At 35.3% G+C, this 22818-nt stretch overlaps 14 protein-coding genes across 14 annotated transcripts; 1 reads left to right on the top strand and 13 right to left on the bottom strand.

Moving 5' to 3' along the window:
• Positions 1 to 656: 656 nt before the first annotated feature.
• OCT59_029501 (uncharacterized protein) lies at positions 657 to 1781 on the bottom strand (the record flags this gene model as incomplete). Its single annotated transcript, XM_025328601.1, has 1 exon — positions 657 to 1781. The coding sequence occupies one exon, from the start codon at positions 1779 to 1781 to the stop codon at positions 657 to 659; it is 1125 nt and encodes a 374-aa protein (XP_025165919.1).
• Positions 1782 to 2525: 744 nt separating this feature from the next.
• On the bottom strand, positions 2526 to 3797 carry OCT59_029500 (uncharacterized protein; the record flags this gene model as incomplete). The annotated part of the gene is made up of 2 exons (XM_025328600.2): positions 2526 to 3469; positions 3545 to 3797. The coding sequence occupies 2 exons, from the start codon at positions 3795 to 3797 to the stop codon at positions 2526 to 2528; spliced, it is 1197 nt and encodes a 398-aa protein (XP_025165918.2).
• A 419-nt stretch (positions 3798 to 4216) lies between these two features.
• OCT59_029499 (uncharacterized protein) lies at positions 4217 to 4732 on the bottom strand (the record flags this gene model as incomplete). The annotated part of the gene is made up of 1 exon (XM_066144336.1): positions 4217 to 4732. One exon carries the CDS (start codon positions 4730 to 4732, stop codon positions 4217 to 4219), a length of 516 nt encoding a protein of 171 aa, XP_065994731.1.
• Positions 4733 to 4882: 150 nt separating this feature from the next.
• OCT59_029498 (uncharacterized protein) lies at positions 4883 to 5208 on the bottom strand (the record flags this gene model as incomplete). The annotated part of the gene is made up of 2 exons (XM_066144329.1): positions 4883 to 5048; positions 5156 to 5208. The coding sequence occupies 2 exons, from the start codon at positions 5206 to 5208 to the stop codon at positions 4883 to 4885; spliced, it is 219 nt and encodes a 72-aa protein (XP_065994730.1).
• A 3723-nt stretch (positions 5209 to 8931) lies between these two features.
• Positions 8932 to 9303, bottom strand: OCT59_029497 (uncharacterized protein; the record flags this gene model as incomplete). The annotated part of the gene is made up of 1 exon (XM_066144324.1): positions 8932 to 9303. The coding sequence occupies one exon, from the start codon at positions 9301 to 9303 to the stop codon at positions 8932 to 8934; it is 372 nt and encodes a 123-aa protein (XP_065994729.1).
• Positions 9304 to 9358: 55 nt separating this feature from the next.
• On the bottom strand, positions 9359 to 10180 carry OCT59_029496 (uncharacterized protein; the record flags this gene model as incomplete). The annotated part of the gene is made up of 1 exon (XM_025334203.2): positions 9359 to 10180. The coding sequence occupies one exon, from the start codon at positions 10178 to 10180 to the stop codon at positions 9359 to 9361; it is 822 nt and encodes a 273-aa protein (XP_025165917.2).
• A 2818-nt stretch (positions 10181 to 12998) lies between these two features.
• On the top strand, positions 12999 to 13619 carry OCT59_029495 (uncharacterized protein; the record flags this gene model as incomplete). Its single annotated transcript, XM_025328599.2, has 1 exon — positions 12999 to 13619. The coding sequence occupies one exon, from the start codon at positions 12999 to 13001 to the stop codon at positions 13617 to 13619; it is 621 nt and encodes a 206-aa protein (XP_025165914.2).
• An 82-nt stretch (positions 13620 to 13701) lies between these two features.
• Positions 13702 to 14777, bottom strand: OCT59_029494 (uncharacterized protein; the record flags this gene model as incomplete). The annotated part of the gene is made up of 2 exons (XM_066144307.1): positions 13702 to 13846; positions 13945 to 14777. The coding sequence occupies 2 exons, from the start codon at positions 14775 to 14777 to the stop codon at positions 13702 to 13704; spliced, it is 978 nt and encodes a 325-aa protein (XP_065994728.1).
• A 289-nt stretch (positions 14778 to 15066) lies between these two features.
• OCT59_029493 (uncharacterized protein) lies at positions 15067 to 15937 on the bottom strand (the record flags this gene model as incomplete). Its single annotated transcript, XM_066144303.1, has 2 exons — positions 15067 to 15372; positions 15458 to 15937. The coding sequence occupies 2 exons, from the start codon at positions 15935 to 15937 to the stop codon at positions 15067 to 15069; spliced, it is 786 nt and encodes a 261-aa protein (XP_065994727.1).
• Positions 15938 to 16441: 504 nt separating this feature from the next.
• Positions 16442 to 16840, bottom strand: OCT59_029492 (uncharacterized protein; the record flags this gene model as incomplete). The annotated part of the gene is made up of 1 exon (XM_066144298.1): positions 16442 to 16840. One exon carries the CDS (start codon positions 16838 to 16840, stop codon positions 16442 to 16444), a length of 399 nt encoding a protein of 132 aa, XP_065994726.1.
• A 351-nt stretch (positions 16841 to 17191) lies between these two features.
• On the bottom strand, positions 17192 to 17443 carry OCT59_029491 (uncharacterized protein; the record flags this gene model as incomplete). The annotated part of the gene is made up of 1 exon (XM_066144290.1): positions 17192 to 17443. One exon carries the CDS (start codon positions 17441 to 17443, stop codon positions 17192 to 17194), a length of 252 nt encoding a protein of 83 aa, XP_065994725.1.
• Positions 17444 to 17655: 212 nt separating this feature from the next.
• OCT59_029490 (uncharacterized protein) lies at positions 17656 to 18099 on the bottom strand (the record flags this gene model as incomplete). The annotated part of the gene is made up of 1 exon (XM_066144282.1): positions 17656 to 18099. The coding sequence occupies one exon, from the start codon at positions 18097 to 18099 to the stop codon at positions 17656 to 17658; it is 444 nt and encodes a 147-aa protein (XP_065994724.1).
• Positions 18100 to 18443: 344 nt separating this feature from the next.
• Positions 18444 to 18896, bottom strand: OCT59_029489 (uncharacterized protein; the record flags this gene model as incomplete). The annotated part of the gene is made up of 1 exon (XM_066144272.1): positions 18444 to 18896. The coding sequence occupies one exon, from the start codon at positions 18894 to 18896 to the stop codon at positions 18444 to 18446; it is 453 nt and encodes a 150-aa protein (XP_065994723.1).
• Positions 18897 to 19755: 859 nt separating this feature from the next.
• On the bottom strand, positions 19756 to 20511 carry OCT59_029488 (uncharacterized protein; the record flags this gene model as incomplete). The annotated part of the gene is made up of 1 exon (XM_066144265.1): positions 19756 to 20511. The coding sequence occupies one exon, from the start codon at positions 20509 to 20511 to the stop codon at positions 19756 to 19758; it is 756 nt and encodes a 251-aa protein (XP_065994722.1).
• Between the last annotated feature and the right edge of the window lie 2307 nt (positions 20512 to 22818).

The raw sequence follows: 22818 nt of genomic DNA, 5'->3' as shown, positions 1-22818 counted from the left end.
TTTCACCGCTATACCTATATTGCAGATTGTTTAGCGCCTGCACCACTATAGGGTTTAAACCAGAATAGTAATTAGTTCTATCTATTTTGCGGATATAGTAAATTTATAGCTATTTATCGATTTATAGAGTTTACACAAGATTTAGTGATTTATAGCTGATTTGGCAATAGTATACTCTAATAAATATCAGATTCATTTTTATTCGAATATTCGATTACAAGCATATCGGGATTTATATCCCTTTGGATTTTATATTTACATGCGCTTTCGGCTAAATCAGTTTGTGGCATGATGTACTGTATATCGTATCACATGTGATCTCCACCAGTTCCATGCCAGTCCCTCGATAGTTCTGGGAGAGTTCCAGGAGCTGGCGAGTTTTCATAAATCACGAGATGATTGGCCCTATAAAAAAATATACAGACATCATTCCGCATATAGCATACATTAAAAAACATTAGGAGATTAAAAAGGAGAAAGGCCCGAACTTTTATTATTTATGATAATCATGCCTTAGCCGTTAAGGCGCTTCGCACAATACAACATTTTAAAAAGTGCTAAACTACATCCGAAAACTAATAAAAAATCCTAATACTAGTAGTGAGGGTGTTCTGAGCCGGAACAGTATCACGTGACTGTGGCGCAGTAATAGGAATCTAATCCTTGAAGTTTTTTATGATATATGCAACCTCTGGTCTAGTTAGATCTGAAAAACTGGATGCAGTGAAGGATTTGATACGACGAATCTTATCTTCACCAATCACGCTAAAGATGTCATAAATTTTTCTGGCTGTATCTACTCTCTTGCGTACCATAGACTTGTTCATATGATCTGGGAGTTTGTCCTGGACTTCACTATTCAGGTCTGTATGTGCCGTCTGTGGAGGTTTCTTCTGCAATAGTACGGCTAGACGCTCAGATAGAGCTTTTCCAAATCGAAAATAATTCAGAACTACATCTCTATTTGCTTGATCCCCTTTCTTTTCAGCAACGTCAATGTCGTAGTACATCTTGTGGAGCTGGTTGGATACATCTTGCATGTTCAGAGCTTCGGAAGGTGCATTAATTGATAGCTCATCAAGTGTAAAGACAGACAGCTCACGAAGGATAGTTTGCGCCTTTGAACCTCTGGCAGTTTTCTGTCCACCCTCTTGCCTCTTTCTTTTTCTAGGTATTTCAGGTGAAATGTAAAAACCTTCTTTTTCCAAATCATGGTTTGTCGGACACTTAGGACACAACTTGCGATTAATTTCAATACATTCGAAATGTACTATATGTTTACAGCATGGGAAAGTCACAAGTGGCTCTGAAGGTTCAGTAGAGATTTCTAGAGAGCACTTTGCACATTTGTTGGACTGTACCGGATCGCTATCACTAACGTGGCATGTACCACAACTTAATACTCCTCTTCTATCTGCACAAGTCCGATGATGAATATGCCCACATACATTAATTACAACAGATCTGGGAGGGTTGTCTGATAAAATTGGTTTTTTGCAATAGGTACATAGGCCATTGTCTGGGATGGAGACATCACCTGTCTTTACCGCTGAAAAATCAGGCTCCTCACGAAGTATGTCTTCAGGGAGATATTTGAGGATATTTAATGCAATAGTTTTGAGATATTTATTACGATTTGGGGTATCTCGATTTTGTTGTCCCGCACTTTCGATAATGACTACGTCCTCCATACTGTTTAAGTCCACCTCCTCATCCGTAATAGATAGGTTTTCTACACTTGGCGGATTTTCCACCTCAGATGAACCCTCCTGGTTTTCCATATCTACCTTCGATACTCTAGCTTTGAATATATGTGAAGGTGAGATGTAATTTTGGGATCAATCTAACCCGCTTTTATATCATTTGTAAAATTTGCAGGAGAAAACATTCCCCGGATTTTCATTAGCAATTACGCACCGCATTTTGTCATTCCGTTAATCCCTTACAAATCAATAAAAGAATGACGAAGGATTAGCATATACACCCCCAAACCCCATATGCGAAATAATGATTGCCGGCAAAGATATCCATACCTGAATATTGTTTTGTAAGTATGATAATAGCGTGGCGCGCTTGTCGCTGAGACATGACATGCGAAAATAAAGTCGAAAAAATAATGTGAATATATATGCCAATCTTACGTCGCACAGCCCCTATTCTTCGGCAAGAATTTTCCCGATATCTTCTGCGCAACTGGCCTATGCAAAACTGTTACATCTAAGACAATATTACTATACCATTCGCATAATTCCTGTGTTTTCCATTGCTATGTATTTGTTTGAGGAGTATAATATACATATAAGGTAAATCATGTGTGAAATTGTAAGGATGTTAAACCGCACATTTATCAAAGATAGATCGTTGGAAAAATTCTGAATTAGTATACAAACATGGTGATAAAAAACCAAGAACCTTGTAAACGAAAACTTTATTATTTCATAAATTGCTAGGTTAAATACAGAATACAGATATTTGTTTTACAATCAATATTTGAAAGAACATATGCTAAATATATGAATAAAAATTTATTTTTCATTTACTTTAACTCGCTTTGAAGGATGTTCACTGTTTTTATCATAAAGATAAACTTGCACTGTTAATATCTGAGCAATATATGTTAATATTTCTTTTTCGTCTGCCAATTCACCCTTGAAATTGCATGTATATTCTTTGCTAATATGAACTTCCGGATTTTCTGATGATCCACTCCAACGGATAAATCGCCATAGCTTTCCAGTTGAGGCTATTCCATAGATCAATAATTCCTCATATCCTAGTTTACTTAATTGTTCAATTCCACTCTGAGCCTGCACAATAGCTTGAGAAGATCCTTGGTTCATGTCTTCAGCTTTTGCTTCGCATAAAAACAACAAAATTTCAACTAACTTTACCCAGTAATCTACAGGACCATACCCGTCTAGTCCTTGCTCCATGTCTAATCTTACTGACTTATTTATCTGGGTTCGTATATAATCAACTGCATGCGTCATGAATGCGTCAATGTATAAACGATTCTTCGTCTCATTTCCGAATTCATCCCGAAGTGAACTAAGCTTAACTTTAATTTCGTCAACAAATTTTGTCAATTGATTCTGATTAAATGGCGGATCTAATGGGGGAAGCTCTGTCATGTCAAGTACCGGCATATCGGAAAGTGAATTGTATGTTGGTTTTTTTAGTATGTCCTTAAACACGTCTTTAAGCTTCCAGTCACTATATTTCTTTTTTCCCTCGATCAAAATTTTTAATTTAAGCACAACGTTGTTGTCTTGTGCTGTTTGAGACTTTACTACGGTGTTAAAGTTGTATGCGTTCCAGATCTCCGTTCCATCATTTACAAAATAAATAGTTCCTTCCTCTAAATCCTTAAATATTTCTCTAGCAAGGGCTTGCAACTGATCGAAAGAACCACTAGTATGTGGTATTTCGCGTTTGCCCTGCTTCTGTCCATACACAAATGTCACCTTAACTGCATTTGAAGGAAACTAATAAGTACTTGCTTGAAGCGGGAAAAAACAAAGCCAAGAAAATAAACCTCACTTACTGTTTACAGCCGAGATCGGGTAACGAACAACGAGCGGGTTCTCAGCTGTTGCTGTATTGGCCAAAGTTTGGACGTCTTCATTTGGTTTAAGAGTATTGTTATGATGCAAAAATACAATATTTTGTGGCCTGACATTCGTTAACTCTTCGTACTCGTGTTTGAGAATTCCTTTAAAGTCATCTAAATCTGAGACCTTAGTTATGTCCGCTTTCAACTTTAAGGGACTAGGCGAGCCTTCAAGAAGAACCCACATTTTTACTATGAACGGACAAGCGGAGTCTGTGCGTTCTATAAATTCAAACTCAGTCATAGTTTATCAACTGCGGATATACCAATTTAGGTTAGGATGTTTCAAAGCAATAAAAAAAAACGACCAGAATAGGTTAGAGAATAGAAATTGATCTTATATTTACTGCGCGGTCGTAAAAATTGCAAATTATTTTTTTTTTCAAGTTTCATGAATTTTTTTGACAGGTATATATATACTCACATTGATATGTTTGATTTTCACACGATTATAATAACAAAAGCGCAATTCTAACTCAATTTGTTTCACAATTGAAAGATTATAAGCTAAAACAAGCAATATGACAGTGATGGGCAAGATTATCATAGATTGCTTATTCTTCGGCAAATTTTACCGATACTGTACTGCGCATTTCAGGTGATCGATTATGTCATAATTGCAAATTTTAATTTATTGCTTGAAGTGTTGCAGGTGAGACAATATTCCAACTTATCTTGAGAATAGAACTTCGCTAATTCAGGATCATAAGGGAGCTGATTCCCATTTTCGCAGTACCATGAGCCATGTAATCCATAATTCCCATGTTTTCCATCACAGATAGGGCATGGTGAACTCCACGGCTGAGGTGATGTAAAATCATAATTATCAATCCCTCTGAAACTATTTCCGAATTTCAAGTATGGGAAGTGCTCTAAGACGGATTTGATAATTAATTCTGGATCGGGTTTGGCTTCGAAGGTGATGGGCCCTTTTTCTGGCTTTGAATTTATAACTTCCGATTCATGTACTTCTGATAGTTGCCATGGCTCATTTCCAGTTTCTTTTTTATATCTTTTGTATAATTTGGAACGAATCTTATCTGTCAAAATACTTGGTAACCCAGTTAATTTGGCATGCCAATCCAGATAATTGGCGGTTAGTATTTTAACAGACTCAGTCATTTTCCTTTTTATATGACTGCAAACAATTTAAATCCCCGCCCCCTTGTTCAAGAACTGCGGGGTGAAAGGGTCAAAAAAAGAAAATCTATCTGTTAAGAAATATATCACTTTTCTCCCACCCCAGGTTAGCTATGCTAACGAGGGGTAAGACTATGCAGTTATCTCAATTTCATGCTGTTCACATTTAATAAAGTAAGATCCGGCTTTATACTCACCTTCTATTTCTTCATCATCATGACCTAATTTGCATAATGGACAGATGTAGTCCCCGCATGATGTCTCATCAGTAATCCCATAATAATCGAAATTTTCACTACTACATTCTTTATATAGATTAGGATATTGATCCAATATCTTGTTGCGAAAATAGGATCGGTCATGGACTAGAGTCTCGGATTGAGGAATAGGTGGCACCACCTTTACCTTGGCATCCAATTTTTTCGAGCTGGAGGAATCACCTGAAGAATTGGAGACATGAGTTAATGGAATAGGTGCAGTTGGAATGCTTACCTCCTTTGCAGAAACCTCTGATTTTCACAAAATATGTTAGACATAATCACTACATGTTATTAACAGATGGTATATATATGTTCTACATATTTTAATATACGTAATATGTTTGTAATATTAATAAAATAATGTTATAATATTTTTAATATATGTTGAAATTTAAACTAATGTAGTAAATAATTTTGTAATATGAATAAAATAATTTTACAATATTTTCAAAGTATGTTAAAATATGTACTCAAACTAATGATATAGTGAATATTTTGAATACATTGTTAATATATTTCAAATATGCTGTTGTTATATGAATAACATATTTTGAATGCTTTTGTTGATATACGAATAATATATTTTTATTTTTATGTTTCAGAAAAACCAATTTGAAGTAAAAATACGAATAATATATTTTGAATATGTTGTTGATATATGAATAACAACGCTTCTAGCATGTGACTATCATATGACTATAAGGTCGATCGCTAGTGGCATTTTTTTTCGTCTCGGCTGTCCTATATTGGCTATATGAAGGCAGTACTATGAAACCTTAATTTTTTTTAATTTTAAATAATACAATTATATTTTTTTTTAAAAAAAAATTTAAATTATAGATTTTATCCTTTTTGTCCTTTCACTTCAACTCGGCAATAAGAATGTTAATACAACAATTTTTTTTATTAATCCATTAACGAAAATATTATCTGAAATAAAATTGTGTTCAAATTTACCTAATGTTAAAAAGTAATAGTTGTTAATTTATTGATATATAGCAAAAATGTATAATAACAAATTGTGACTTTTATACACATGTTAAATTTAAATGGTAGTCAATAAATTGTGTAATTAAACATAAGATATTTTGATATATATATATAGTTGGAGCACTACTTAAGAATCATAAACTTCGTAGCCACGCTCAATTAAGGCAATGTATTACTAGACCTACACTAAAGATGACTTTAGCAAGGCTTTCTTTGTGAATTAAAGAAATTTCATACACTTTGCCAGCTGGTGGGATAGCTTATGACCTTTAACCTCAAATCTGTTATACTAATAAACCCAGACTGTTTGCACCACTAATAAAAAGTATAAGTATAGTTAAGGTACTTCAAAGAATCCCTAAAAAGAAAAAAATTAAATGAGCAATTAGTAAACATTCATCAAATTAAAATAAAAAAAAAATAAAATACTTTCATTTTGTTTATAATCACATGTTATCAATTGAGATAACAGTTCACACTTCAGACTTGTACAGACAATCCCGGAAAAATTACAGCCATATGATCATCAATATATCAATTATCAACCAAATTTTACGCATCTAGATCCATCTAAAGAGCAAATATTCATCGGAAATCCAAAAACTTTAAGCTTCTTACTCTAGTGGTTCCTGTCTAATCTCGTCAAAGATTAGCTTTAAATACTTTTTTTAAAAAAGAGATGAAATGATTTAAAGAATAATAAAATATAATTGTTCAATCTAAAAGTGTATAAGATATAATTGTAAAGAATATGTAAAATAAACATTTAAAATGTATTAAATATATAATATTATACGAGTCCATAAAGAATAAAATGAGTTAATTAATTAAAGTATATGGTTTATTCATTCTAATCTAATGAAAGTCTCAAGGCAACGTTATTAAGCTTCTTAATAGACTTGATATTATATTTAGTATAACTGATAATGTATTCTCTGACGAATACATATCATTATTTATATTATTTATATTAGATATATATATGTGTGTATATATATGAGCACATATAAATATCATTAAAAATATAAAAAAAAAATTTTATTTCGGGAAGCCTCCTATTTATACTATTTTATATAAAATTATATATCACATGAATCATGTGATACAATATTAATATAACCGCAGCCACAGCCGCAGTTATTTATTTAAACTAAAAATAAGCTTTTTCCTTTTTGGGTTCGATTTTGATATAGTAAGTTTTTACGAACAAATTTTTACTTTTTTTTTGAGAAAAGTTACTAACTTTTCTCATTTCTTTGTAGGTTCCATTTTTTTTTCTGAATATAGAAAGTTTCGCAATTTTTGCAAAACTTATTTTTTAAGAAACCAGATTTCGGTAAATATATTTTTCATTCTTTTTTTTTAATATTTTAACGAACTATTATTAACAGTTTTAGTTCTTTTTTTTAGGTAATTCTTTGAGTCTCTTTGGACGTGGGAATTCGGCAAGTAAAATTTTTATTTTTTTCTTTTTTAGTTTAATAAATAGTTACTAACTGTTCGTTTTTTTCTTTTTTTTTAGATGGTTCTTTCAGGTTTTTTTAGAGGTTACATTCTGGTAAGTTTTTGACTATTTTTTTATTTAACTTTTCCATCTTTCAACGAACAGTTTCTAATACATTTCTTTTTTTTTTTTAGACAGTTTTTCGGATTTCTTAAGATATTGGATTTTGGTAAGTATATGTTTTCACTTTTCAAAATTTTTTTCGCCTTTTAACAAATGGTTTCTAACTGTTCATTTTATGTTTTTTAAGGCGTTCTCTCAAATCTTTGGATATGAAATTTTGGTAAGTAATTTTAATTTTTTTTCTTAATAATTTTATTTTAACAACTTATTAACAGTTTATTCTTTGGTTTTTCTCTTTTAGGTTTTGCTGATTCTTTCTGGAAATAGAGGTGGCTATTAAAGATCAATGGAGTGCCAAAAAAGTTAAGTGTAAAGACGTATCAAGAAAGTTGGCTGATAATCATCCATTTTATCGAAATCTCTATAGAGCTTATGCAGATTATTTAAATTAAAGTGCAGCAATATTGAACAAAACATAGAATTTTATAGTTCAATTTCATACATGGTTATTAAAGACAATCAAGAACCTGTACGATTAAAACTTCATATTGGCGATATTGTAGATCTAAATGAAGAATTTAAAGGTGTCGCATATGCTATAAAGCAAACAATGGTCAAATTTTACACTATTTTTTATTTAATTTCAGGTGACGAACTATGTTGATTTTATATCAAGATGTCCACTTTATAATATTCAGAAGCTGGAAGAATCACGTTAGTTTTGAATCTTTCCAATCAATTTTATTGATCACGTCTCAAATTCACTTTATTCACGAATATAAAAGTACATGTAGCACCAAGCATGATGAGGCTAATTGAAGTTATGTTTTAAATAGTTTTTATTATACTGCAGTTTAATCAGCTAGACAACTATATTGCTAACATTATATTATTATATTACACTAGAGAATTCTTTCAAAAATCAAGTCGTACATGAATTTATTGGAGGAAATTTTAATTTAAATCGAAATTTTTATCATACAATCATTATATTATTTTATTATTTTTGAAACATGGCTATTATATTATTTTATTATTATTACTCTGTCTTCGATATATTTTCAATATATGATTGTTATATAAAATTGAATTTCTATTATATTATTGATACATATTTACCATATGATGGCTATATAAAATTAATATTTCAAATAATATTTTTATCACATCTCTGACACATATTTGGCATATAATAACCATATAAATTTAACATTCAAAATAATATTTTACCATGTCTCTAACATATAGTTACTATATAAAAATAAGATTTTTATATTATATGTTCAACATATTGTCAGCATATAGTTAAAACAGAGATAACATAAATAGGAATATCATATGTCTGGTATATTTTAAAAATATCGCTAACATATTTTGTAAAAACCAAAGGTTTCTGCAAAGTCAGCCCGCGTTGCTAAAACCAAGGGTTTTGCTTGCTCCTCCAATACATTATCCTGATCATTCGAAATATCCTCTTTGAAATCGATAATAGTGCCATCCTGATCATCTGGTAATTCAGTGTTTGGATTCTTGGAGAAATAATCAACAATAGTTTGAATTTGACTATCAGATAATTCCGATATAGAATTCGCACTATACGTTGTGATATACTTAATTTTATCAATTCCTATTTTCTCAAATAATTTGTATATGTCTCTTGCTCTCTGAGTTTGTTTTAGTAATGTATTACGTTTAGTACCAGGACGAAGGAGTTTAATAAGATTGTCATAAATCATACCTTTCGCTTTTTTCTCGCCAATTTTATACTCGGTCATAAACACTGTGGTCTTTTTATTGAATTCTACAATATAGGAACACCAACACTAATTCTTTTTGGTTAGCTAGAATTGCTTCATCTTTCGCATCCCATGCTTCTTGGATTAAGCAGGCTAGATTTTGTAATATATTTGGGGGATTATCCATATCAGATTTTTCGTGACGGGCCGTCATGGAAATTTCAGTCATATGATTTTTCTCAGGTGCCGAAGTGGCTGTGAAATCAAACACATCCTGTACAATATTCTCCGCTTCCCTCTTCTTATGTGATTGAGATTTTTCGTCCTTTATTACAGAAGAGGTGGTCTCATTTGAAACACCAGATAAGTCCTGGGTAGCTGATTCATGCAACAATTTCTTTTCCCTATTCCTCTCCCTAAACCCATCACTAACGCTTTTCTTAAATGTCTCATCTAAGAAAGTGTCCATTGACTCGATGTCCGCGTTATCAGCTACACGCTGGTCTATTACAAGATCAGGTATATCATTCGAAGCGAAGCATCTCTCGGGCTTAGCTGAAGATATATCTTCTTCAAGAGAGCATGAGTTCTGCACATTAGTAACATGCTGGGGTTGCTGAGGCCTCGTGAGGTTGGAGGAATCGAAATCATGTCTTAATTTGGCTAATTCGGCTTTAAGCTCAGCATTTTCGGCTGAAATATCTGCACTATTTTTCTCCAATTCCTCGATTCTGACCTTGTGTTCGGCATTCTCAGCATCACGCCTGGCATTCTCCTCAATAATCCGTTTCAATTTCGCATTCTCATTCTTAAGCTCGTCTTTTTCAGCTTCAAGGTTGGCAATGCGTTGTTCCAATAATTCAAGGTTTGACGACATGATTGATAATACTTTTATAGAAGATATGTAATATTCAAAAGTCTGTTAGTATATATTTAATTCTGCTAAAAAATTTGAGTGACGGGCCGTCACGGAAAATTGCCAAGAAAAATTTTTATTAATATATGCAAAAAAATAAATACAAGATCGGGACTGCACCCGCGATACATGACGTCTATCTAATATACATGATTATTTTTTCTTGATTATTTCTTCTACACGACGCTTCTTAGTTGCGGGTTCCTCACTACCTACTGCTCTATCCTTTAATAAACCTACTATAACCTCTAAAACCCTCTTCACATTCTTACGCAATTCTGTATCATCTTTGAGAGCGTCTTCTGTTAGTGAAATTCGGTATTCAGTCCTGCTCGTACTATAGATGCCCTCGGTGCTGTGAAGAATGAAGTACCAGTCAGTTCCAGTACTGACTATACCATAGACGTAGTCGTAGTCGGGATCGAATGCATCATCCACCTTTCTTTTTTTCTTGTTCATATTTATATTCATCTGAGGGAAATAGAGAAGTAAGTTAGCAATAGCCCATGATCATCCTATAGCGAGCGAGCTAGTAGAATCTGTTATACTTACATCGCAAGCACTTCGGCATTGTAGTAAGTTTTGGCAGATACCTATAGTTGCTTGATTCTGTTTGCCTTCGGTTATGCAAATTATTTCCTCCAGCAGCTCGCTGATAATTTTTTTGATGGCATAGTCGACACGGCCTGTGTTTTCTTCACCAATTATATTTGCCTGAGGTGTGATTACCAAGTCGCCGAGAATACTTACAGCCGTATGTAAGATCGTTGAAATATACTCGCACCGCATAGCTTCGTTACTATCTACAACTGGACCCATATTTTTTATTCTACGAAGGATGTCGTCAATACATAGCTTAAATTCAGGGGCGCTTTCGTTGATAGTGTGGATGGCTATATTATGATATGTGAGCTCGAAATATATAAAAAAGAACTCCTTTAATCTGATATTACTTACGTGGTATGAACTGTGGAATGCGAGTTATATCCCCGCTAACAATCCCATATTTCTCCAACACCTCACTCAAGTCTTTCTTAGTCTTGTACGAGGAGAACGACCTCAACTTTTTATCTTTACACTCCTTAGCGAACTTCACGAGTCTTTTTGCCGGTCCTCTTGCTAAACCATCTTGCATATACTCTTCTTCGGTCATGTCAAAGAAGTCCTGGCCTTTAATCTTTTCCTTGCGAAGTATTTTCTCGTCGTCCTCGTCAAGACCTAAGTCCTGCCCCTGCAAATATTCTATAAGCTTGGCTGTGTCATATTTTTTAATTTCGTCAGCCAGCGAGACCGTCTCATTTCCAGCAACAGTAGTGGAGGTGGAAGCTGGAGTATAAGGTGTACTAGTTTCAGACATAGTGTTACGTTTTTATAGGGATATTTGGCTCGGACAAAAAAATAGTGTTACTTTCCGGAGTGAGATAAAATTTTATTTCTGGGATGGGAAAGAGAATACTGGCCATTAATATAGGTTTTTATGTAGCACAGGCATTGCATCATTACACGTGACCCTTTCTCATATACGTTCGATAAAATAATACTTTATTTATGAAATAAAAAATATTGGCGGAAGGGCCCTAAAGGGACCAAGCTGGCCTACAATACATAAAAATTGCGACTGTATCGCTATTACATGATAATGTAATATAGATAAAAAAATCTAATTATCTTTGCTTAGTACCTCCGGCACCCTTTCAGCGGGAGGGTACACGATAACATTAATTCCCTTTTCACCACCAAAGATACGTTGGGGTTGTATAGGAAAATGAGTAAAAATGGTGTCTTGCGGTTCCATTCTTATTGCACCTTCTACTTCAAATTCACTGATGTTTCTTAAGCTGTTGATTATGACACTATCAGCTATAAATGCGACCCTATATAAAGCCAAATTGGTCGAATCTATATCTTGAAATCGATCTAGACGACGGGTTCTGATTGCCTCCGCGAGAGAAGAGACTCTATTGTTGTTAGCGTTAGATATCGTTACTTCAAAAATATCGTTCACTCCCTCGTCAGAAATGAGACAGTTGAGAGTAATATCCCCACCAGCGAGAAACTTGTCAAGCTTGTCAGGAGTCTTGGTCTTATCAGATTCCTTGGTCTTATCGGACATCTTGCTTTCCTAAATACAAGGTCCATAGTGAGAAAACTCGCTCCCATACATACATAACTTCTAGCATATACATACCTTATTTTGCGTTATTTTACGGGAAAGTTTTTTGCGGAAAGTTGGCTGAACTTCCACATACCTCTACATGCTTTATATCTTGCTGGGAAAAAAGAGCGCCAAGCCGAAGTTAAGGAGATAAGAATAGTGATTAGCATTGTCGTATGATGCCAAGAGCTCTATGAAAGCACATGTAAACGGAATCCTCTTACCTTTTCACATGTAGATCTACCGGAAAGACATAGTTGGTTTTACGCCTGGCGATCTCGAAATTCCAAAGTCCTCAGCCTTTCATAACATATGCTTTTGCTGTCAGTATTTACTTTTACGGTAGGCAACTAGACCTCCCTTCACATTTTCTCACATTTGTTTGGGGAAAAAATATAGGTACTGGTTAGTATGTTTTCTTTTTCGAATATATATGCAAAAAAAAATAATGTTTCACAGACTGACCGTGTGATCGGCCATTACATCATTGCACAGAAATCTATGGCCCAGCAAAATCTTCTTTCGAACGAAGTGATCCGGGTTGATGATCAGTATTCCGGACTCGGCCCTTAAGGCGCTTCACTAAATTTTCTGCATTAAATATATTACTTTATTATAGCAATCATGGCAAATAATAATCCCGAAACGCTTGCTCAGTTTTATGGACTGTTTTTATATAAGAAGAAGGATATAATAGCTATTCAGGAGAAACTCGGTATTGGCCCTGGCAATGCAAATAAATTAGTAGTGCCTCCAGATTCCGAGCTCATGGGGAAAACACTTGCCAATTCTTACGAGCTGTTGTTAGAATTGGTGGGGGATTTAATACCGATACAGGAGAAACTTGGTATTGATGTCAATCCTGTTCTAGAAGTGGAACTTAGAAGGGATAAAACCTCTTCAGATAAACCAATTAGATTATTTGATTTGCTTTTATCTTTAGAAGATGATATAGTAGTAATTCGGGATAAACTCGGTATTATTGGCTATACCAATCGAAAGGGCGAAGAAGTCGATGAAAAAGCAAGAGCATATCTCCAAAAGTTTGAGGAATTCCACGGTCCATTAGAAGATGTTCCAATTGTGATTTTACAGAAATATGGTGAAATGGGAGTAAATAAAATTCGGTTTACTGGAGAGGGGCATCCGCTATTTCCAAATCTCTCTCCTCAACAATTGCACGAAATATTCGTCAAAAATTCAGCTAACACCGATCAGTGCCCATGTCTAGAACAGGTAAGTTAATCTATATTTTTTGTCGCACAGAAGCACTGTACATGCATGTGGTCTAGCAAAAATCTAATTAATGATCATCGCTCCAGACTAGTTAGATCGGCAGAGTACCACCAACCTGTCTAAGATAATCATTAAATGCAGTAATAAAATCATTCGGAGTTTCAGCCGTACCCGTAATTATCGGAGGAGGTACATCATTATTATAGGCAACTTCATCCTCTGATTCGGTTTCGGAGCTAGAAGATTCCGAATCAGAACAGTAATCTTCATCAAAATTTTCGATATGAATATTTGAATTTAGCTAGGTCCATGGCTTTTTTGCTGATATTTCTACCCCTCCAAATCAAGAAATTTTAAATTGGGACGTGAACGAGCAATTTCTTTGATAGTGGTACTGGTAATATTGCAACATCCAAGGCTGAGATGCTGAATCTTCGGGCAGGAGCGAATAACATTGCAGATTGATAATTCACTAATAAATGTACAACCACTTAAATCGAAATATTCTAATTTTTGACAAGTATGGGCTAGCGCACCGTAGCCAATCTCATCAATATCATTACCACCAATCTCTAAGTGTCTTAAATTCGGAGATGCTCTAATGATAGCTACAATTAATGCATCATCATAGAAAGCCATAACACCAGCAAAGTCAAGATACTCTATATTGAGACATCTCTGCATTAAAGTACTAGCATTTTTAATTTTCCCCTTGCTATATGCAATATCAAATTTACGTAAATTTGGGCATGAGTTTAAGATGCAACATATAGATTTATCTGTGATCCGACGTGCTTCGGCAAAATGGAACTCTTGTAAATCATGACAATTATCTGCAATTACAAACAAAGATTCATTGGTAATATTCCTGCAGTAAGAAATATTTAGATGTTCTAAGTTACGGCATGATCGTACGATCGCACATAAGCCTTTATCGGTTATCGCTTCAGCATCCCACAAATTGAGATATCTTAAATTAAGATATGATTCCGCTATTATAAATAGTGATCTATCACCAAAACCTATACTTTCTTTGAAATTTAAATGAATTATATTCGGAAATGTATCCACAATATTTTTTATTTTTCTATCCGAAAGCGAATGGTAATAAGTAATTTCTAGATGGGTTACATTCGAGACATAAGCTGGCTTATGCTTTTCGCACATTATTTTTACAAATCTTTCCAAACGAGTACGGTCTCTCTCTTGATAAGTATAATCGTCTGGAAAATAATGGTAACATTTCAGGTCATTCCCCTTTAGTTTGATATATTTCCATAAGCTAGGAACGGCACATCTGTACCATGACCGGCAAACAAATAGAGCAGGGTATAGAGATTTATCTATCAATAAGAAATGTAAAATCTGCTCTAGTAATTCCTGTATATTAAAAATGCTTGTATGAACCATAAATAATATATGCTGTATCTTTAAACGAAAAAATAAAATTACACAATTACTGCTCCGGACTAAGCCTTTCCACTATGTCATCTAACGCAAGTGCTTGTAACCCATCCAAACGAACTTTTAATATATCTTCAGGTGATAATTCTCTGAAGAATAGATTTTTAAGAAGCCATTCTGGATAGTCTTTGCTTAAATTACACTCTTTCAGTTTCGAATAATATTCCTTTACTGTATAATTGCCTTGAACTATTCTCCCAAATAAAAAATTCATTCTTTTGGACCATTCAAGATTAACCTCTCTTTCCCATATATTATTTATATTGCGAGCATTTTTTAGATCCCGTTCTGGGAGGTACTTTGAAATGGATGGTATTAGTTCAGGCGGAAGAAGATCAAGTAAATTATCTGTATGCATTGTTTTACTTATATAGTTAGAATACCTTCCGATCAGAAAAAATAAGGCTAGTAATACACTCCGGACTATAGGTTGGACTGGGAAAATCAGTCATAGTTCGGATTTGACTATCAGATAATGTCGAAATATAGTCTACTTTTTCGAATGGGATCGCAAAATTATCGTCTAATAATAGTTTTGAATTGCATATATCCAAAGTTGCACCATTTTCTCGAAACCAAGACCCTCCTAAAATTAAATCAGGTCCCGGCCAATCTGGTCCAACAACTATGAATTCACTGGGTGTGCTTTTATGTTTCTCACCATCATTAAAGCCGATATGCAGATTAACCTTTCCTATTGTGGAATAGGTTGTATCCGGAGTTTTAATGCTATTATTTTCATTATGATATGTAATTCCTAATTCACCAATATGTTTTTGGCTAATGCAATTTACATTGGCGCATGTATCAATTGATGCCTGGGTGGGACTATTTTCTTCGACTATACAATTCACAATAATCATTTTTATTATGGTATATAATATTCAAAATAAAAAATAAACCTCTATCATCGCTCTAGACTGGCATTTATCGGATAGCTAATTAGCCTTATTTTTTATTATATGCATTTTTCTCCTGATCTTTCTTTTGGGCTAGGCGCTTCCTAATTCTTTGATGCTTAATCATGTTTACTATCTCATCAATATCAGAATCGGATGAACTGGATTCGGATGAGCTAGTCTCAGATGAGGAACTAGATTCAGACGAACTACCAGATGACAAACTAGATTCGGATGAACTAGCTTCCTCCCGGATACTTAACTAGATTCGTACGAACAATAGTCTCAGGATGAGCTTGATTTAGATGAACTACTCTCAGATGAAGTAGACTTGGGCGGGATATTGGTTAAGGCTGTTAGATGCTTTTGATCACTTTCCATTTTGATTATTTATATGCTAAACTTAATAACTTTGACTGAAAAAATATGCAAAGTGTCCGACTCGACCCACTTCAAACTACAATCTGCTTAACCTTTCTCGGTCCGCGCCTTCCTTCGTTGCTTATGAGGGATATCCTCGCTCTTTCTTAACACAGCGCCTCTTGACCCTTTTTTACCAATAAGCAAGGGAACTATTTCATGAATTAAGTCGACCACAGTTTCCCTATCCACACATTCATCCAGATCTTCCACTACATATTCGTCCAGATTTTCCAATCCATCTTCTAAGGATCCTACATCTCTTTCCAGTCTTTTTACCGACTTTTTATACTCAGAATAGTAGTTATCCATTTTTTCATCCAGTGCCCCCATCTTTTCAGAAAGCGCACTATCCATATCTGCAATCCGCTTAGCAATTTTCTCATATCTGGACACTTCCTGCTCAATGGGTGTACTATCGGATGAGTGGTTTTGGTCGGTTACCATTTTTACGATACTTTATATATGCTATATCTTGCCTGGGCGAAAAAATAAAATTAATAAATGATACCAGGGTTACCGGAGGTAACGCTCTTCCGATCCTAATCATCTAACCCTTATATGCGATTAGTTTTCGTCAAAGAACTCGAATGCTTTTGCCTGATCATAAGGTACCCCGCGGGGCCTGTAATTGACTATAGTATAGTTTTTTGCAGGGGAGCATGGTTGTCTGCACTGTGGCGAAGTGCTTCGCTAGCGATAGTCATAGCCTCTGATAAATTCTTTGAACCATGCGATACAACTGCAAATACCGCCCCTAATTTGCGTAAAGAACTAGGGAGTAGCGGCTTACCTATTTCAGGGGAGAAATTCATCTTTTTTTAGGAATGTATTGAACCATAATACGCCTGGCTTTCCTGGGTCTCGTAACTGTCCGGAAGAAATTGCTTCCTGAATCCATATAAGCAATTGCTTCGCCCGTTCCTCATTCTTCTCTAGTGATCTAAATACTCGAGGAACGTCTTGTTGATCTCGATTTTTCCCATGCCCAGTTACGTTTCCATTGAATATGTGCAAGTCTTTAATTTCGCCAGGGCGAATACAAAGCATTATCGTTACATCGGCTAGGGCTTGTTTATCGGGTATATTTGACACAACATATGAATCAGTCTTTCCTTAACCGATTCTAATGAGAAGTGGTCTGGATAATAGATCCTTCGTTCTCAAAGTAACATCTGATACTCCTTTTGAATTTTATTAGCCGAACAAGTTATGTCTGGAATAAATGTGCGAGATAATTTTTTTTGAAGCTCCGAGGGCTCTCAGTTCTCTTCGAAGTCTAGTGAGGCGTGATAGGCCAGCGCTGGCATTAGAGGCCGTTCAGATAAGGCGCTGGCTATAACTTTTACCTTTTTTTCGCTAATATTATCTCGGATAATACGCTCGGCTAAATCTCTAATAGTTTCTTTCGGTGAAATTTGACACACATTCACTGTCCCCTCTTCTGGTTCTATTTCCTGAGTGGTATCAAGAGTATTGGAAACGGCTCCTTCTTTTTTCCGACCAGCCGTCTGCTTAGGAATTAATGCAAATACCTGTTTTTCGCTAAAGTTGTATCCTTTCTTGAAACGACGTCGTGCCTGATCCCTCTTAGTTTTATCCGTCAAAAGGATGTCTAACGCCAGTGCGTGTCGACTGAGCTCTTCAATACTCATCTCGTTATTGAGCTCGTTTTCTGTTACATATCTAGTAGCGATGCCAGCCATGTTATTATTTGGTAATATGTAGGATATTTGGTTATACTTAGGTTGTTTGGTATATACTATGCAGAGAAAGTTCAATTCGAAAAAATAAATAATTGTTCTGACATCCATGGTCGGTGAAAACTATCGGAGGGTTAGGGAAAGGGAAAAGAATATTATAACTTATGCAGAGGCCACGAGCTCTGGCCGAGATATGTTTTATATATATTTGAAAATTGCGGGTAGATGGGATATGCGACAAAAATACATATGTCATGGAACCCCCATTCCAAGGCTATGAACGAATTGTCTGTATCGATTCGCATTTTAGTAAAGTGCACGCGCTAGAGCTAATATATGTTCCGGTCCTAAAACATTTGTCTTGGTGAATGCATCATATAAAGCACTTGGCTATACTTTGAAGGAGCTAAATTCGGGTGATGGAGGAATTTCATGAGTACGTTATTCCTCCAAGCTTTCGTCTCTTCACGCTCCCAGCATAATTTTAATAGTTGACATAAAGTAAAATCGTGCCAATTAGCTTTGAGTAAAATCTGCAATAGGCTTATTTTTTCGTTAACCACTGCTAGTAAACTTCTTTCCGATACAATGTTCCAGACACGATATGAAATGAAAGAAAGATATCTTCTTAATATCGGCAATTCATGTAAAGGCGGGATTAAAAGCCTTTCTTCTTTCCAATGCATATAACCATCACATAATATTTTACGATACGCTGGCCCATTTATAATGATCATGCGATTAGATTTGGGATTGTAGATTTTTTTGTGGGCTTCTGTCGGCTGGTCTAATGTATCCATAGCGTTAGTATAAAAAGATAATTTATCTTATTAAAATACCGATTAATTTAAATACATATTTATTATAAAATTAAAAGTGAAAGAGGGTCTTATATCCTAAAATACTTTCATGGCTCGCTTTACTTGCGCACATATCAAGAAGGATAACACTATTTGTGGAAATAAGTGCTGTGACCCCACCGGGTGTTATAGGCACTGGAAATTGTATTAAAAAAAATCAGAAAAAAAAACCCTGCCTTTTTAGTGGTTGTGGATATCATACTGATAATGATTCAGGGTATTGCTCCAGCCACTCTGCTAAGATTTATTCGCACAATTACCAGATGAGGCAGAAACGTAAGTCTGAGGGTCTTCAACCCGAAATCCCTGAAGCTCCAATTTCCGAGTCGTATGATCGTAGTGCTTTGATCCATGAATACTTATTTCCCGTTTCTTCACAACTATTTGCGGATTCGATCGGGTCGAATCTTAGGTGATAAAGTTGTAATTGAAGTCGCTAGCAGCCTACCCTAGAATCTATGAAGCTCGGTTTCGAGTCGGATGATGAGGATAGGGTATTGGCTATTTGGGGATTAGTGGTTAGCTCGGCCCTTAAGGCACTTCGTTAAATTTGGAGCATTAGAATCATCTCTGAATTATCTGCCAGAAAATAAGCAAAAAATATTATTTCATTTATATCATTAAGTCAAATAGTGCTATTTTTTAGTATATAAATAAAAGCGTATCAGACATATTTGCTTTGGAAAGGGGGCTTCGGAATTATTATATAAAATATTGGAAGAAACCCCATCTCGATGGTATGTATGATTCGAATCTGTAAGCTTGGTATTATATTCACACTGCTTTTATAACAGTCTGTCTACGCGATATCAAATAAGTCTTGAATATCTTTCGCAATTAGTATAGTATTCACATTAGAACTGGGAGTATCTTTGGTTTGTTTTCTCTCAAAAAGATTTTCCATTAATAATTCATCGGGTGGAAGTTTACTATATCCATACCGAGTATCTTCACCATTTTCCCAATAAATTTCTTTCCCTGTTTGGTATGGTGGTAACTCTAGAGAGTCATTATTATCGAATGATCCAACTAGATGGTAATGTGTGAGCTTCTTATTAATAGCTTTAAATTTCAACCCATAAGTCGCATACAGTGCCGAATTTAGCAAACCAAGTTTCGCTCGGATTGTTTTTAATCCCGATTTTTTAGCACTGCGCGATGCATCTGTATTATCAAATACTCGAGCCATTTTAGGCACTAAACCCTGGAAATATGATGTCGATTCAGGAGAATCTATATGCGCTTTAACATCGTTGGCTTTATATCGCGCCCTATCGTCAATGTCTTTAGCAGGTGTACAGATCCTTAGTAATTCCAGGCAAATTCGATGTCTTTCAGCTCGAGTGGCTACGGCGAGTTTATCATCCCTATAATCTTTACGAATAATAGCCTCAACAGCCGTTTCATTGTTAATACCAGCATCTCGCAATTGCCTATAAGCTCTGAACCATTTCATATGATTATAATTTCCGTACTTTGAGATAAAATCTTCGGTCAATGATTCAGGCGAAACCTCATAACATTCCACAATATGATGCCGGTCTAGAGATCGCATTTCTTCTAAAGTTTTTCTTGGCTTGTTCTCTAGAAATTCGGCAGTCTCACGATCAACAATAGTAGCGTTGGATACATCTGATATCTCCTCTGTTTTAACGATAGAGGAATTCGCCTTCACGACTTGAGATAATGATACAATCTTTTCTTCAGACTTAGGAATAGGTTCTATGATGGAAATTATCATACCCGCCTCTCTGAGAAAATCAACCATCCTCCAACCAAACAAGCGCCGGGAACGGAATTTTTCTAACATATAGGCCACCCACAATCGAACAGTCGGTACATCCTTATTCCGGATGATAGAGTCTATATCAGGAAATATTCCCCTATTCTGAAGTTCCCGTGGTAGACATTCACGTCTAGCATTTAATAACCACTGAAATAACCCCTTTTCTGTAATAGGAGCGTTAGATGATCTTTGCTCGATATGACATACATAATCCTTAATGCATCTCATGCGGAATAACATCTGATTCGTTCCGGCATTTGTTTCTATGTAGCTATTAAAAAGACAAAATGCCCGCTCGAACTTTGGATTAGTACATGAAACTCCTATTTTTAAAGTGCTAGTATAAGCAACAAGGTACTTACTTGCTCATGATTCTTACGTTATTAAAGTCATGAGCCTTTTCTACTGGATCAGATTTACCATGATATTCCTTGATCCGTAATTCTGGAAAATCAGTCTTAAGAGCGCGAATAATCCCTTGTACATCCTTCCTAAGATGGCAGATAAGTGATGCACTTGTCTGATTCTCAAAAGGTAATAAAGACATTCGCTTGGCCCAATCCCAAAGTTCAGCTAATACAGTTTCTTTATTAGGGGCCAGGCGGAATGTTTTTCTTTCCTGTGGATGATAAGTATTGTAGATAATTGAGAATAGTTTATCCTTGCGAAGAGCCTTAATCCATTCAATGTTGAGGTCAGTTAGGTCATTATCCATTACAATAATGCGCCTAGCCTCTTGGATCAATTTATATAACTTCTCTATCGATTGACCCTCCGCCAGATGACTTTGTGCCCGAGCAATTATAGACACTATTTCATCAAACCGTAAGTCAGTATGGAGTGGCATTTGCATTTTTTATTGCATTTACAATTATTGGTAATACGATGTAAACTCTCTATCTGGCATACTACCCTCTTGTGATCGGGTAGATTTATATTACCATCGATATCGCAATATGACTTAAGATTAAGTCTGGTAGTAACAGCATTCGAATAGGAGTGGCGCGTGGATAGTACTAGCAAATTCACATCATCAGATATAGTAAGATGCTCAAGAACATATGTTTTCCCTGTTTCCCAAGGCGACCCTACGTAAATATCGCCTTCATTCAGCAATGGTCTTACATATCTCTCCTTGTATGTTTCTGTAGCTGTAAGGGCTTCATTATACTTGACCCAAGATGGCATTTTTACGAAAGCTTTAGGGAAACCTGGACCCTTTATCTTGTGAGATGCGAGGGATAAATTTTTATTATTTTGCTGAATTTTTTCTGCAATAGATGAGTCGCATTCAAAAACTACCCCTCGCTCATCACTATTTTGCCGAAAGCATTTTACGATGAACCTTCCATTACTAGCGCATATATGGCCGAACCACCGCTGATCCTTGTCATGTATATGTTTACAGAGTGGACACCCTAGTGGGGCTTTTCGGTTAAAATATACGAAGTTTTCTGAGTCCTTTTCTTCAATAGTCCAATCCCTAAGATAGTTAGAATACTTTTGTAAAACAAGATCCGCATATTTTTGTAATATATCCGAGCCCACGGATATTCTTAGCGGATTATTATTTTTTTCTGTGCTAAGTATTCGAGGTCTTACTTTAAGTCCTAAGCTAGTAGGTGGTTGTACCCTAGCGTGTTCGAGTTCATTCCAGCCATTATCTAGAGAAAACTGAAGGATACGTTTTACACGACCTTTTTTTGCTGAACCAATAAGGCGGAGGTTAAAATTTTGACCAGGTAGTCCTCTATCAATGTATTTGCCAAATTTTTCTCCAGTTGCGGTATAAACTAATTGTCATGCTTTGGAAATTTCATAATGGTCAATAAGAAGAGCCGGTGCATATAAAATATGGTAGCTACATTTGCTAGGGTCTGAAGACGTGGCAATTACTAACCCCTTGAGAATATCTTCCCAGCAACAGTCAAGAATTCGATACAAAGCTCTTATGAAAGAGCAACAGATTCGAATAAATACTTCTTGACCCTTAACACTAGCAGTTTCCATATCTTCTTTCGACGCATCAATATCAATCACAGCTCTTAAAGGCTTTTGGCCATTAATACATTCGTG

The sequence above is a fragment of the Rhizophagus irregularis genome, chromosome 9 (assembly GCF_026210795.1).
Source record: "Rhizophagus irregularis chromosome 9, complete sequence".
Taxonomy (NCBI): domain Eukaryota; kingdom Fungi; phylum Glomeromycota; class Glomeromycetes; order Glomerales; family Glomeraceae; genus Rhizophagus; species Rhizophagus irregularis.
Note: the sequence above shows the minus strand (reverse complement) of the source record. Positions and strands in the feature narration are given on the sequence as shown.